General features: G+C 34.5%; 1 protein-coding gene across 1 annotated transcript in view; it reads right to left on the bottom strand.

Annotated features, from left to right (window-relative positions):
* Nucleotides 1-14,631, bottom strand: part of Myo10A (unconventional myosin 10A) — a 45,859-nt gene extending 31,228 nt beyond the window's left edge. Inside the window, 25 exon segments of the mRNA XM_089177002.1 lie at nt 73-268; nt 342-553; nt 628-647; nt 649-919; nt 996-1,474; nt 1,877-1,981; nt 2,472-3,259; nt 3,339-3,795; nt 3,949-4,125; nt 4,206-4,477; nt 4,555-4,757; nt 4,828-5,296; nt 5,563-5,906; nt 6,000-6,377; nt 6,458-6,615; nt 6,687-6,974; nt 7,050-7,379; nt 7,477-7,755; nt 7,827-8,004; nt 8,102-8,386; nt 8,614-8,723; nt 8,847-8,910; nt 8,988-9,076; nt 11,903-12,013; nt 12,418-14,631. Coding sequence (XP_089033128.1) covers nt 73-268; nt 342-553; nt 628-647; nt 649-919; nt 996-1,474; nt 1,877-1,981; nt 2,472-3,259; nt 3,339-3,795; nt 3,949-4,125; nt 4,206-4,477; nt 4,555-4,757; nt 4,828-5,296; nt 5,563-5,906; nt 6,000-6,377; nt 6,458-6,615; nt 6,687-6,974; nt 7,050-7,379; nt 7,477-7,755; nt 7,827-8,004; nt 8,102-8,386; nt 8,614-8,723; nt 8,847-8,910; nt 8,988-9,076; nt 11,903-12,013; nt 12,418-14,631 — 8,477 coding nt within the window.
* Nucleotides 14,632-15,070: the final 439 nt, after the last annotated feature.

Here is a 15,070-nt window from a genome sequence, read left to right as displayed (position 1 = left end):
ACAACGCTACTTTGAAGTGTCTGCAGGTAATTTTAAAAAATTTTTAAAACAGTTAGAATATTCGTCAAGTACCTGTTACTATAAACACTTCCACCCCGTGGACTAGGTGGTTGTGGTGGTGTAATGGGAGGTGGTGGTGGTACTGGTCTTTCCATCCTTTCAATTTGCGTTCTAACAACTTGGGCTTGTGTCATCATATCTGTTGTACCTTTGGATGTTACACTTTGAGTATCATCAGCTGTCGAAGCGTAATCATCCCATCTACCACCTTTACAAATTATGATAATCATCATTAGACATTAATTAAACGATCATGTGTTCTATACAAACAAACATATTACCTAATTGTTGTTCCAATAAAAGTTTTCGATTATCTTCCAATCTTTTAACTTTACCATCTTCACGTGGTAATGCAGGTTTTTCAGTAGTTTTCGTAGATCGTACACTGTGATTGGCTGTTACCTTTTCGAGTCTTTGCCTCATCTCAGAACTTAATTTAAGTTTTCCTATACTACCTGGTGACGGTCTTTGTGCACCTATTTCCAAACTGGATCTGAATAAAATATTTCATAGTCTTAGTAATAAAATTGATTAACAAACATTAGACTTAAATAATATTCAACTTACTTAGATTTCTTTTTCTTTTTTCTCTCCTTCTTCTTTATGTCCATTTTCGTGTCTGGTACTTGTATTAGCTGATGGATGAACAATCATAGTTTGTTCCTCATTTCCAACGATATTTTCAATTTCAAATTCTTCCCATTCAACTGTACCTTCAGCGTTTAATTCGACACAATCGTTTTGCGGAAATTCTTGATAGTGTGGCGTTATTTTTCTTTGTTGTTGTTGCTGACGCATTTTAAATTCTATAAAACTATCTTGACTTTGATTCTCGTTAGAATCACTTGGGGGTGGCCATCTAAGAAAAAAATAATAGATGAAAAATAAATTGTATAATAATGTTTGACAATTTAATAATGTGTATGACTTCTAACCTCCACTTTCCAATGCGTACAGTCTTGGCTCTTCCATAAGGATCCAAGAAAGGTCTAGATTCAGAAGGATCGTGTGATTCGAGAGGTGGTGGCATAGGTGGGGGAGGTGGGACACCTTTGTTGTTGCTTGAATTCGATAAATTGCTGTCCACGCTACTTTTTCTATTTTTCAATTCACTGAGAACATTTGTGAAATTATTTTGAACGTTACTCTTGTTCGTGCTGGTTCTTTTAACATCGGCAGAAGTTGATGATTTTCTATCAGCTAATTTTTTCTCCCCACTGATCTTACGTGCACCATATTCCATGCTGATTTTTCTACTAACTTCAGAATTTTTTCTATCAGGACTAGGTGGTCTATGAACTTGAGCTTTTACCGTCATTGTTTCCTGACGTTGATTACTTTGTATCGATTGTGACGGACTACCACGTTTTTCCGTCGACCAAAGTTCACCATCTTCAGGCTCGCGAAAAGAAACCTGATCGAATTAAACATTTATTTTGTTTCTATTATTAACAAACTTCATAAACAAAATTATCTATCTTGAAGAAATAAAATTGTTGTCTATAGAACATATACAAAACAAGTAGCAAGTTATATATTATATAATAGTTTAAATAATAATCAAAAGTTAATAGATAAACGATGATTATATATTACATATTCGTATTTATATTATGTGCATAATAGTGACACCATGTACCACTGAAAATTATGTTAAACGAATAAGAAAAAAAATCTTTTTTTCATTAGATAAAATCGCACTATAAATAGTGTAAATCATATGTACGAATCGTCAGTTTAAAGCATGATGTATCTCGCTTTGATGATCACTGATAACAGAGGACGATTCTATCTGTTAGATGAAATCTGTAGATACCTTTGAATTGCGTCCTATAGAATCATTGGGCCCCATTTGGGCACTGATTGGGGGGGCTGGGAGGACAAGATTCATGCTGGAAGGGCCCGTAGGTAACACCATGCCCTGGAAACACACACCCATGCCGCAAACGCGGCTAAGAAACCCAGAGGATTGACAGAAAGAGTGTCCATCCTCAAGAATTACCGCGATAACGATTTACAATTTGTTATTGGATGACAGCTGCAGTGGTCGTGTTAGTGATAGTTACATGGTGACGTGAAAACGTGTGAAATATGAGACACGTGATTTTGTACTAGAAATATTTGTGAATAGTATTTACATGCAAGCTTTTTTTTTCAATGTTAAAACCGTATTATACACGTGAGATTGTATTGTGCAAATACAATATGATATATCTATTTATATTTATGTATATATATATATAGAAGTTTTTAAACCGAAGCTGTCAAAAATATTCATTGCCATTCGAATTTTGTATCTAAATAATTTGCGTGTAAAGAATTGCAGCGTGTGACTAGAAATTAACAAAAATAATATCTAATTGGTGGACACACTAAAAAAATTCATTATTTATTTGATAGGACTTTCTCACCGGTTGTTGTTGCTGTTGTTGCTGCTGTTGTTGTTGTTGTTGCTGTTGCTGTTGAGAAGAATTCTGAGGACTTTGGACAAGTAATTGTTGTAGGGCTTGATTTTGAGCCAAAAGTTGTTGCTGTATTTGAATATTTTGTGCCATAGCACTTTGTAGAAATGCTCTTTGAAGATTTTGTTGATATGCCAACATCTCGTTGTTCTGATTAGGTGGTGAATTTGGATATTGCGGTAGACTAAGTCCTTGCATGCTGTAAATAGGAATTGGCATGAATCCAGGATTCATGTTTAAATTTGTATTTTGTGCTGGTGGTATTTGTTGAGGTGGACTGAACATTGGCATCATCATTGGTGGTGACATTACGCCAGGTGCTATTGGACTAAAGTTGAAGGCCGCATTTTGATTAGGTATATCCATGTTACCACCTCCTTTTATTTTCTTACACAAAACATTAGCCGTGAGTTGTTTTTCACCAAGATTTCCAGTCATATCACCGATAAAATCTTCGACACTTTTATTTTCTTTTTCATCTTGGTGGGTACCCTTGATGCTTGCTGCAAGGCTTCTAGCATCAGAGAGCTCGTCAAGATTTCCATCCAAAACTGGCATGAATAATTCATCGAGAAATTGATCGACATCCGATGCTTGACTAGGTACTCTAACTCGTCTCACGTGAGACGCCAATGAAGGTGCTTCGCTGGTATCTGACATTGCTGACGATTTCACACCATATTCGCTTTTCTCGATATAAGCACGACTCGATTGACTACCTGGCAAAGCACGTTTGCCTGAAAGTCAAAAAAAAAAACGTGATCTAATGATCTATTTTAATTTTATTGCTGATATAATAAAAAAACAAATTTTTACCAGGATATTGAGATTTAATAAATCTAGTTTGCGATCTGATATAACTGCTTTTATCATCTTCCGATCGTCCAGTTTGACTGACCGATTGTATATCAGGATACTCAAAATCGATTGTAAGATCTTCTTCCTCAACAATATTTGGTTCAGGTATTCTTGTTATTCTACTGTATTTTCTTTCTTGTGCAACTTCGTTTCTCGTCATGTATTCAGCATTGGTTACTGTTGACGTTTCACCAATTCTCTCGAGACTGTGATAACGTTCATTTAATTTAGACGAAGATAAACCAAGATCAGCGAGTTTATTAGGTGGTATCACAACTTCCGGTTGTAACAAATTGTCCAAGCTTCTACTTCGTTGCTTTTCTTTTTCGAAGTAACGATCGTTCAATGCCGACTTTCTCGATAATCCGGTCTCCGTTGTTGTCTCCAGGATCGCTTCGTGAGATTGTTTACGTGCCTTTATTAAAACAAATCATTCCGATTGAATTCCTTAACATTGATTAATTTTTGACGTGAAATCTTTACAAAGATTTTTCATTTATCTTTATGATGTATACATAACATTCCTTTCTTTTTACACTATGTTTGTTTTATTACACGTAATACTTACAGGTGGTTTCGAAATAGGTGGTTGTGGTGGTGGAACCGCTGGACGTCTTGGTGACTGTATTTCCGGTTCAACCGGCTTGTCCACAACTTTCGGTACCGATTTCCTTTCAAGAGGTTGGAAGGTTTTCAAAACTGGCGTCTCTATTTCTTGTTCCAACTCTCTAATTACTTGTGCATGCTTAAACAAGTATATTTGATGTTGTTTCAAAATTTCTATTTGTAAGTTAAACAGAAATGTTAAATTAATATAAAACTTACGTCTCTCTTTTTAATAGGAGGATAACTGTTCTTTCGTTGTTCCAAGAACATGTGTTTGGCTGCTGGGAATGCTGGTGCTAATTCCATTTCAGAAATTAAATCAAGAACATAATCGCAACCATTGGTTTCTGTTACAATAGCATCAGGACCATCCAATTGATTCCACAATGTAATAGTCCAACCGGTATTGTCAACTCCATGGTTTTGTACTGCAAGATTAGCTAATTCTTCACACGTTGTCCAAGAATCAATGGCACACGTTGTGGTTTCACCTATCATTAAATTAGTTCATTTAAATTTTTTTAATTAAAATTATTAAATAATTGTTTACCATATAAATTAATCTTACCATCATAAAATCCAACGTTTAGAGCCATGTTAACTCGATTTCTGTTAGCTCGCCATTCTAAGACACAGGGTGGATAATTTCTTGGCACGTGTTGAATTATTTGTTGATTGTTACTCATAATTCGAAATACAGTTCTTTCTCCTTGAAGAAGTTTACGTTGACAATAAGCTTTATAACCATCGTAAGCATGATCTGACACATACCTAAAAATACAAATTATTAATTGAGAGATATATTATACAAATGAAAAAAAAAAAAAAGAAAAAGACTCACTTGAGTAAATATTTGAAAAGTGTAACACTTGGTTGAAATGCCGATAAACAATTGGATAACAAAAGCCATCCTCTTTCTTTATTAGCATCATTTTCATTCTTCCAAGTTTGATTGGCTAATTGACAAAGTATCTCGTCCCTTAACTTTTCATTAACTATTCCCTTATTAACGATATAATCTCCCAAAGCTTGTTCCCTTTTTCCACTTAAATTATTTTCATTCATAAAACGTAAGATCATTTTGAAGATCATCAAGGAATCCGTGTAATCTTGATCTCTGGCTTTCGTTAAGAAAGGTGTTTTAATCGGTTCTCGTTTCATTCCAAATATATGACTTTTGAAGTAAATGTTAGTATATTTGGAAAATTGATGTTGATCGATGTCAGATGGTAAAACGTAATTTTGCGACATGGAAATCACTTGACCCACTACTTTCAAAAGATTTCTTTCTGTATGTGTCGGTTGCCAATCTGTAGAAGGATAGTAATTGTAAATAATTCATGGATAACGTGATGAACGAAAGTAGTTAAATGAAAGTAATGAAAATTAATTGAAAGAGTAGTAGCAGTGGTAGTAGTAGCAGTAGTAGTAGTTGTGTAGTAGTAGCAGAAGCGATAGTAGAAGAGGCTGAAACCAAAGACGATGAACATTCGTATGAAAGAAACGAAAGTAAAAGGAAAAAGAGAGAAGAAATGACTGTATAATAAGCAGTCAATTAATTCTCTTCGATGCGTACCGTCGAGCTTACTGTAAATGAACGCGAGTTCAGCAGGAATTTCAAGATGATTAACACCAGCCACAGCTCTTGATGCTCTTTCTTGTTCCTCTCTTTGTTGTTTAGCTTTGGCACGTTCTTTGCTTGCTCTCTCAATTTCAGCTCTCTTAGCCATTTCTTCCTTCAGCACTTTAAACTTTTCTCGTTGTATCTTACCTCTGTAGAGTTTTTGCGCCATTAATACACCCTTTTTAAGATCGTGGAACTTCTTTCTCTCGCGATATCCACGATAAGCAGCTTGTATTATTACCGTGCTCCTAGAAACGTTCAAAAATCTTCTTCTTGCTAAGAAACCACGCGTGTATCTAAAAAATAATACGATTGCAATGAAACAAAAAAATAAAGCACAATAATTTTAACATTAAAGTCAAATTAATTTACGATCATTTATCTTTTACCTTTGAACAGTAATAGCTGCTCTTTCCAATATCAAAGCCCTATTGTATTCCAAAGTTCTTTCCAAGGATTCTCTTAGGAATACACGTGTTAATCCTAACTGATATTGAGATTGTGCTTCTTTAGGTGCAGCTTTGTCTAATATCAACCTACACAATTCTTTATTTGGTGCTCCTCTAGGTAAATGAGTCGATACTAAATATCTGTATCTATCAACGAAATGACCAAATAATAAACGAACTGGATAACCCGTTTTTCTTATTCGAATTGTTTCCAACATGCCTGTGTAACGTAATTGTTCGAGTACGCAAGGCATGTCGAATTTCATTGGTGCTTTTTCTGTATTAGGTTTAATACACCTCACGAACCATGGATTACATCTGTTAAAACGTATAATTTTGTAAGTTAATAAGCGAGATATTAATATAAATTATATAATTTTGTAAACATATGATCTTACTGGGACATGGAATCTAAAAGTTGTTGAAGACTATCGTGAAATCTTGCTGATACTGTTGGCGTCCTTGGTTTCATCGTGACGAATCGACCATTAGGTTTATTAACAGTTTTGTTAGCTTCGTGCGTAGTTCTTACATGTTGAAACATTTTACTAACCATCTAATGAATAATCAATTTTTTATTAATATATTCATAAAATGAATATTCTATGCAAAATATTATTCACTTACAGAAATTTTACTACTGATCAATAATTCAACAACGTCTGCTCTTAAAGTATCTCTATTTTTATCTAAGAATCCTTCAACGTTATACCAAACTTGACCGGCATAATGTTTAATCGCATATTCGGCTGAATTCATCCTTGGTCTTGAGTACAATTCGCTCAATGCATGATTGTAATGACATTTTTCTAAGAATGAAAGATCTGTTGCTTTAGGAAAATTACTTTCATCGTCTAAGAGATGAAGTATACCGACTGGTTTCTTAGCGATAAGATGAATCACTGGTAGATTATCCTGTTTTCATAAAATTTCTTAATTACCGTATTAAAGTTAATTTTCAACAAAACAAAGAACAAACAATTTACTTACAGTATACGTAATAGTTGTCCAATCGATTTTTTCCTTAGCATATTCTTGCTGTTCTAATTTGAAAATGTGTTTGTTGAAGTAAAATTGAAGATTCTCGTTAGCATAATTGATGCACAATTGTTCGAAACTATTTTCGGCAAAATTTTCAAAACCAAATATATCGAGGATAGAAATGGCAGCGGTTTGTTTGGTTCCTTTATAAACAATATGATTAACACGTGCTACTAGCCAGGAGAATAATGAACTGTATAATGCTTTTGCAAAAGCATCTCTGGCATCTAAAGCTTGATCTATGTTCAAAGCTGTAAAAACTTTTTCATTTCTGGCTTCCTACGATCAAAAGAAACAATACTTTTTAAAATTTTTTTATTCCGTAAAATAAAATTGATTCTGAATTCGAACGAACAAAATAGGCTTCAAAACTCACAGTAGTTTTTGTAGTAAGTGCTCTGATGATTCCATCGGAGCTAATTTGAAGAAGATGAGCAGCCCAACGTATTTCAGCATCCGAACCAACTTCAACACCTTCCTGACCATGTCTCATTTGTTTACGATGAAAATAAACATTACCAAGATGTAACACGCTAGCCAAAATCTTAAAAATCGTGTCCTGTTCTTCAGACGTAAAACCTAATACTTGCATTGCCGATAAAAGTGCTTTGAAATCTTGCACGTCACTTTTACCATCTATTTCACAATTTCCTCCCTAAAAATTATTCAAAATAAAGTATTTTATACGAAATAGTATAATTTCTTTACAATATTATAAAATTTAACCTGATTTAAATAAAAATATTTATCAGGCGTAAGGAGCCCGTATTTGTCCCTGAGTTGTTGATCGAGTCCTGCTAAAAGTTCATAAAAAACGTGATAATTTCTTTCTTCTGAGGCTTGAGTGACTATTCTACTTTTCTCCAAAAGATATTGGGTTATCCTGCCACCAACTATGACACCGCTGTAAAAGTATGATGAAAAATATGATTATGTTATTAATTCAATCTAACGATTGATGTTGATATAAAACAACAAAATATGTGAATGGACGAACTAACTCTCTAAAGTGAACCTCCAAATATTTTCCAAATCTACTGCTATTGTCGTTTCTAGGTGTTTTTGCATTCCCAAAGCTTTCCAATAACGGCGTAGCCTCAAGAATTTGTTCCGTGACCAGATTGTTAGGTGCACGGTTCACGGCTGCTAAGTACTGCATCACCAGTTTCGTCGATTCCGTTTTTCCTGAACCGGATTCCCCGGAAATGACGACGACTTGATTGGCACTAGAATTGTTGGCTGCAGTTACCTGGCTATAAGCCGAAGACCCAACGGCAAATAGATGCCTATGAAGAAATAATAAAATGGTTAGTTAATTAAATTAATATAATAGATTATTGTTGTTTTTCTTGTTGCTGTTATTTCATATTTCTCTTATATTTCATTTACCGGATCATTTATTCAACAAATAGTTGCATCACGATATCTAAAGATAAACTACTACTCATCCTGATATTGTGTGTTAATTCGAATCGTGCAATTCGACTAACATGATCGATCGATCGATACTTACGGTGGCAACGTGCCAAGAATCCTGCCTTCGTAAAGTTTCACCTGGTCCAGACCGTAAATGTCGAACATTTTGTAAGGATTTACAGCTACCAGGATACTTCCCGTATATGTCTGCAATAATTATTACGTAATTATAGTTAATAAAATCCAAATAAAATAAATACATAAATAAATGTATTTATTTTAATACAAATAAATGTATTAATTTTTTTTTTCAAAGGATTTCAAACTTACATAAATTAATTCTTTATCATAACGGATCTTTAGATTCCATAATAACGACGCTTCATTAAGATCTCTGAAATTTTAATTTCACATAAGTGGATTAGATATATGTGTACGTATATTATGTAGAATAATTATAGTAAAACTTACGACAACTGAATCATATCTTCGACGCCATTTTGTCCGAGATCTTGCCTTGGTCTCACACCGCTTAAATTCGTCAAAGTGAATACCTGCGGCTGCAATTATTACAATTTTTTTTTTGTCTTTTTAAAATTGATTATCATTGACCGTCATTTATTTTTATTTTAATATAATACGTGAGTGGAATCGCGATAAACGTTCAAATTCATTGTATCGTGTTACTCCTACACGATGTTAAGGTAAACCAGGTATTACTGATTTCTCCGTAACCTTGACTTTGATATCCTTCAATCCGAACGAAATTTGACCTTTCTTCCCACATTTTTTATACTCTGAATAATCCCTAACTTCCTTCCCTTTCCCACTCCTCAATAATTTTAATCTTATTAAGGTAAATCGTTTATTCAATCTCATTAGTGTCTACAATAACATTAATTACTTTAACTTCCTATCTGTTTGCATAAATTAGAAAGAAAATTAATTCGAATTAAATTGATACCAATTCTTACTATTTCATTTTAATTGACAAATAAACGTTTTATCGGCTTATCACTTATATTAAAACATGTTCTTATTGTTATCCTTTTTTTGGATTTCTTTATTAAATGTTGTAGTCAAGTTTCCCGAAGTTGTATTGGTTACTTCGTACAACTTCGTGGAACTTTCATGACAGTGTCTTTCTTCAAGTAACTTTTTACCACGTTTTCTCGATAGCTACGACCCGGCCTCTCCCTCAAGAGAGAGAAAGAAAGAAAAAGACAGAAAGAGAGAGAGAGAGAAACAGAAGAGAGAGAGAGAGAAACAGAAGAGAGAGAATGTCAGACAAAAAAAGGAAGATTTGTGCGAATTCACATAAGACGCGAGAACCACTCACGTGAGACCTAACCGGATACCGGGGTCTGCTTGAGTTTGTAAGTTGCAATTCCATTGGCGTCGAGACCATTTCAAAGAACGTTTTCTTAACTTTAATGTATGTAGGATTCAACCGCGAAAAAAATCATTATATCCTATCATTTTGCTTAGTCGACGACTTATGTTAGTGTACAACAACCAAAACGTAGAACAGGTGAACGATGAAGTTTTATTTTCTTTTTAAAACCGGTCTCTCTTTCACGAGTAAGGTAAAAAGAATCTTGTATAGGAAACTCATTTTGTATAAATGAATTTTATTTTCTATGATTCTGATAAGTTAAGTATACGTAACTATGTCAATAATTTACTTCTAACATGTTTAACTTTGTTTCTTTTTTTTATCAATTCGATCATCATACTTTATAGCAATCTTCTTCTTATAAAATATTTTTTTATCGATTAATATATATTTAAATTTTGTGTGTGTAAATTTTACATCTTTTTTTTAAATTTAGATTAATCATACATTACACTCATATGAAAAACCTAATCTACAACGAGATACATTTAGATCGATGGATATCCACGAACTCAAAACATTGGCATCAATTCGAAACTAAATATTTTCTTTACTGAATGAAACAACACGATTTTATTTTTTATTAGGGAATCCTTTTTATTGCCACCTATAAACTTTATAAAAAAAAAAAAAAAAACACGAGTAATCATATCCCAACTGATAATATTATACAATTTAAAAATTAAACTCCAAATTTAAAAGTAGCTATAGAAAACTCAATTACGAGTTAACTTGACATTAATTCGATTTAATTTTTTATATTGAATTTTTCTTGTTCTTTTCTATCAGATTATATCAGAAACAGGAAGGATTTGATCGATGAAAGAAAAACGTCGAATACTCGCGTTCCTCGTAACATGTCCTTGGAACCTGAAAGTGTACGGAGAAGTGTTGCAAGTACTCAAGCAACGCGAGTTACTCGCTTGTATGTGTGTACATGTGTGTGTTCCTTTTTTTTTCCTTCTTTTATGTTATTTCGATATGCACTTTCACGCCAACGATCGGACGGTGGGTATCGGTCTATCAACACGTAATTTTGCTATACAGGCCACTTTCGCGGAAATATTTCGAGTTATCCGCCATAGTATTCAAGGCATCCGAATAATCTCTGTTCAGTTCGATTCGACTTTCTAGTTGTTCTATTATACATATACATATATGTATATACATGTATATACATCCCTTATATTCATTTGTGTACTCCGTTAGACGAGAACGAGAGCTCAAACTCTCACGTCATTCATCCTCTCTCTCTCTCCCTCTTTTTTCTCTCTTTTTTTTCTACTCTTTGTCCCTCACCCCTCTCATTTCTTTTTTAACTTCCTTCCGGCGTTACATCGTACGTTTACCCGTGTAACTTGATTCTCACAGAGGTTTATAAAAAGCTTTTAAGAAAAAAGAACCTTCGGTAGATGTACAAAATATTTTTTGTTTGTTAATATAATCGATTAGATTCGAAAATAAAAAAAAATCTTTCCGTTAGATCTATTACAAATCGATGAAGAAACAAAATTAATTTAACTATTGATCGATAATACAATCAGCTGACTCATCGTAAGTATCGTTATAATTCATCACGAAGGAATTGTGTTTTTTGTGTTATTCCAATGAGACTACGATTGTGGGTCAGTCAGCAATGTATGCATGTATATATACATATATATGTATATATGTACTTATATGGATATGTATATACATGTATATGGTATACCTGACGTCGATGAAGAAGAAGAAGAAGCGCGAGAGAGCAACGACCTCTTTTCGTTCAAGAAAGTGAAGCTTCAGACCGCAACATGTTCACCGCTTACTATTCAGTTACAAGCGGTCTGCCTTTTAATCATTTTCATTTTTTTTCTTCTTCTTGTTCTTCTTGTTCTTCTTTTTTCTTCACATACGTGTACATACATATATATGTATATATGATGATCAAACTTAGCTAGTAAAAGTTAAGTTTATCGTGTCGTAAGACAAAGTTTTTGTTAATTCTTACCTTGCCAGCAATAACTGCTTGAACTGACAGAACGTTGGCAGCCCTATGATATTCCAAAACTTCACCTGGTAAAACATGGCCGACACCAGGGTCGAACCACACCAACTCACCCTACGAAAAGAAAATAACCAGTTTTAGTTTTATAATGAAGTCGATTAATAAAGACAGATTTTAATTTGTTCTTTTAGAAAATGTTTCTTACAATTGAATTTATTTGAGTAAAGGGACAACGTTAAGATAATGAATTTAATTTAGATCGAAGTAAAATTTGTGTGAATATATTTTTTTGTTAATTTTTAAATGAAATTTTTCCCTCTTAAAAAATCGAAATTTAACGACGTTCAACTAATGATAAAAATTAGAATTTTTAAAATTACATTTATAATTATTTGTATTAAATAAAAATAAAATAATTAATTGTATTTAAAATAAAATTATTAAAATTACTACAAAATATTAGAAAAACAAAACGTTAGGTAGGTTTTTTGATAAATTTAAAGGAAACAAAGAAGCACCGTTTTTAAATGCCACTTCGGATAAGAAAATTCAGGATTCTTAGTATTTTCTTTATTCGTTTCTCTTGCATGAACTTTTCTTTTTCCCGTACAAAATCCAAAAATCGATGAACTTGTCGTAGTATTAGTAGGGGACGATTTGTTACGAGCTATGGCATCGGTTTCGCTACGATTCCTCGCGTGAGCAGCAACAGCAGCAACAGTTGTGGCAACCATACCGACTGCCGATTTCTTCAGGCAATTCGATCTCTCCTTCGTTAACTTCGACAACGTTCCAATTTCTCTCGATAATAATCGTCTTCTTCGATCGTCGAAATTTTGCGAATCGTTGATACGTTCACCGTGAATGGATACACTCGAACTTGTAGAAAACTTTCTCGATGTTTTAACATAACTCGGAAGTGTACTCGACAATCTGTTAATCATCGTTGACGTGCACGACGATAAATTTTCACGATTCGAATTACGAATTTCCATTAATCTGTTCTGTGACTTGGATTTGTATTTGCCATCATTTAATTTATGCCAAGTGGAATAATAATCCGATTGATGATGATCATCGTTTTTAGTATCGATTATCGATGTTCTACGTACCTCACGTCTTTCACGACCTATTAAATCGTCATACCTCGAATATTCGCTATGACGATCGTTCGAAGAAACATTAGAATGACCATACATTTTTTCAGAACTTGTCTTTCGTGATACTATTCTTCTTCTATCCAAGGATTCAGATTGTGAAGCATTTTGAATAATTCTTCTTCTAGAAATAGCTTGACCACTAGGTTCCGGTTCATTTTTATCAATTTCACGAGATATGCCAGTTTTTCGAGACACTTTAGCATAAATTTCACTGTTTCTCCTATCCGTGCTTCTTACATTAGTTTCCATAAGATTCGATTCTGATTTAGTTCGATAATTGAAACCATCGTTATTTCCCATACGTCTATTGATTTTACTAATATTAGAATAAGTTGACAATGTGTTTGATCTAGAACCATGTGAATTTTTACGAGCTTTCGTATATCTGGATAAAGTGCTGAAATTTGAGGAATCCTCGAAAGTAGGTGCAACAACAGGTAAGGATGTTTTTCTTCTTCTTATCCTACCATAAACAGGTGGTTCTTTTTTAACAGGATCCGGTCTATAGTACCAATCCTCGTTGTCGCGACCATGGGTGGATCTCGAAGAGTGTAAGATCTTGGGCAAGGTTGAAGATCGTGGTACAAGGTCGCGGTTAATGTCCCGAAACGATGAGGTGTTAACCGTCAAGAGATCGGAATCAGTCGGGGATCTAGAATCACGTTCATCGTCATTTTTACTCCACCTAGAACGTTGCAGGGAAACAGTTGATCTTGGTGGTCTTGACCTGGTGTCATTTGAAACACTTGTCGATGTACTCGAGTTAGATCTAATCGTATTACTTTTTATCTCGATATTATACTCTTTCCCAGAGACACTATTATTTCTAGTAAATCTAGTTGAACCTCCGTGGGAGGTTGTTCGAAACGTAACAACGTCCACGCTATCTCTCCTTCGTAGGATATCTCGTCTAGTAACTTGTTTGAAGTCTCTCTCAGCACGTAACCTTTTTCCCATCGATGGTAGAGTATTTGGTCTAGCACCTTCTTCATCGTCATCGATCTCGATCGAGGTAGCACGTATCCAACAATGTCTTTGAAGACTATCGGTAAATCTTTTACCATTGTATCTATCATTGTCTTTGTTACAATTTCTCCTGAGTATTTCTTTCCTCGAAATCGTTGGCACGTAAGATAAAGACGAATCACGTACCATCGATTTACCACTATTAATCGTTGTCGTATCTTTACCGTTATCATTTTGATCATAAACAACCGTTGTTGTATCTGTCGTTATTATTCCATGGTTCTTCTTAGAACGACCGGAAGTTTGATATCTCTTACCAGTTCGTTCCGCCGTTCCGCAAGAATTTGGGGCGGAATTCGCATCTGGGTCTGGGTCGTCAGAATTATGCAACGCACGTCGTACGGATAACGGTTTCACGCTCGCGTAGAAAGCTCCCGAGCGTGCATTTTGCGATGACGACAAAGACGACGAGGATGTTGTCCTTGCTGTTTTTGTTGTCGTAGTTGTAGTTTTAATTCCTGTCGATGTTGTCAACGTTTTGGAAGAAGAAGCAGCAGCAACTTTCTTCGTGCTGCTGGCACAACTCGACAACGATGTTCTGTTCATCACGACGATCGATCCACTGTTTCTTTATGTCTCTTTGCAAATCCATCGATTTGTGTTATTCTCACCCACGCGAGAAAGCACTTCTTGTCACAGTTCGTACCTTTCAAGGTCATCGAGCTACCATGCGCGAGCAGAAAAACACCTATGTATTGCACACGCAGACTTCTTAACTCATCGTCTAAGATGGAGAAATCTCAGAAGATGATGGAAAATCTTTCTTCCCCTCTTTTCTTCTTTACCTATCGAGACATCTCATCATCGGACGTGAATTCCCGAGAGAATTCGACTTTCTCGTATCGTTTCACGACGGAACTCGATAATCGATGGCAGGAGAAGGGGAACATTAAGCTTCTTTCTTTTTTCGCAGATGTTACTTGTGAAATTCTTCTCTAGGTTCTTTAATTTTTTTTTAAACTCTCTTATTGTAAACTGGTCGTTC

The sequence above is a fragment of the Polistes dominula genome, unplaced genomic scaffold, assembly GCF_049000335.1.
Source record: "Polistes dominula isolate Pdom_NZ unplaced genomic scaffold, Pdom_raw_medaka contig_12, whole genome shotgun sequence".
Taxonomy (NCBI): Eukaryota; Metazoa; Arthropoda; class Insecta; order Hymenoptera; family Vespidae; genus Polistes; species Polistes dominula.
Note: the sequence above shows the minus strand (reverse complement) of the source record. Positions and strands in the feature narration are given on the sequence as shown.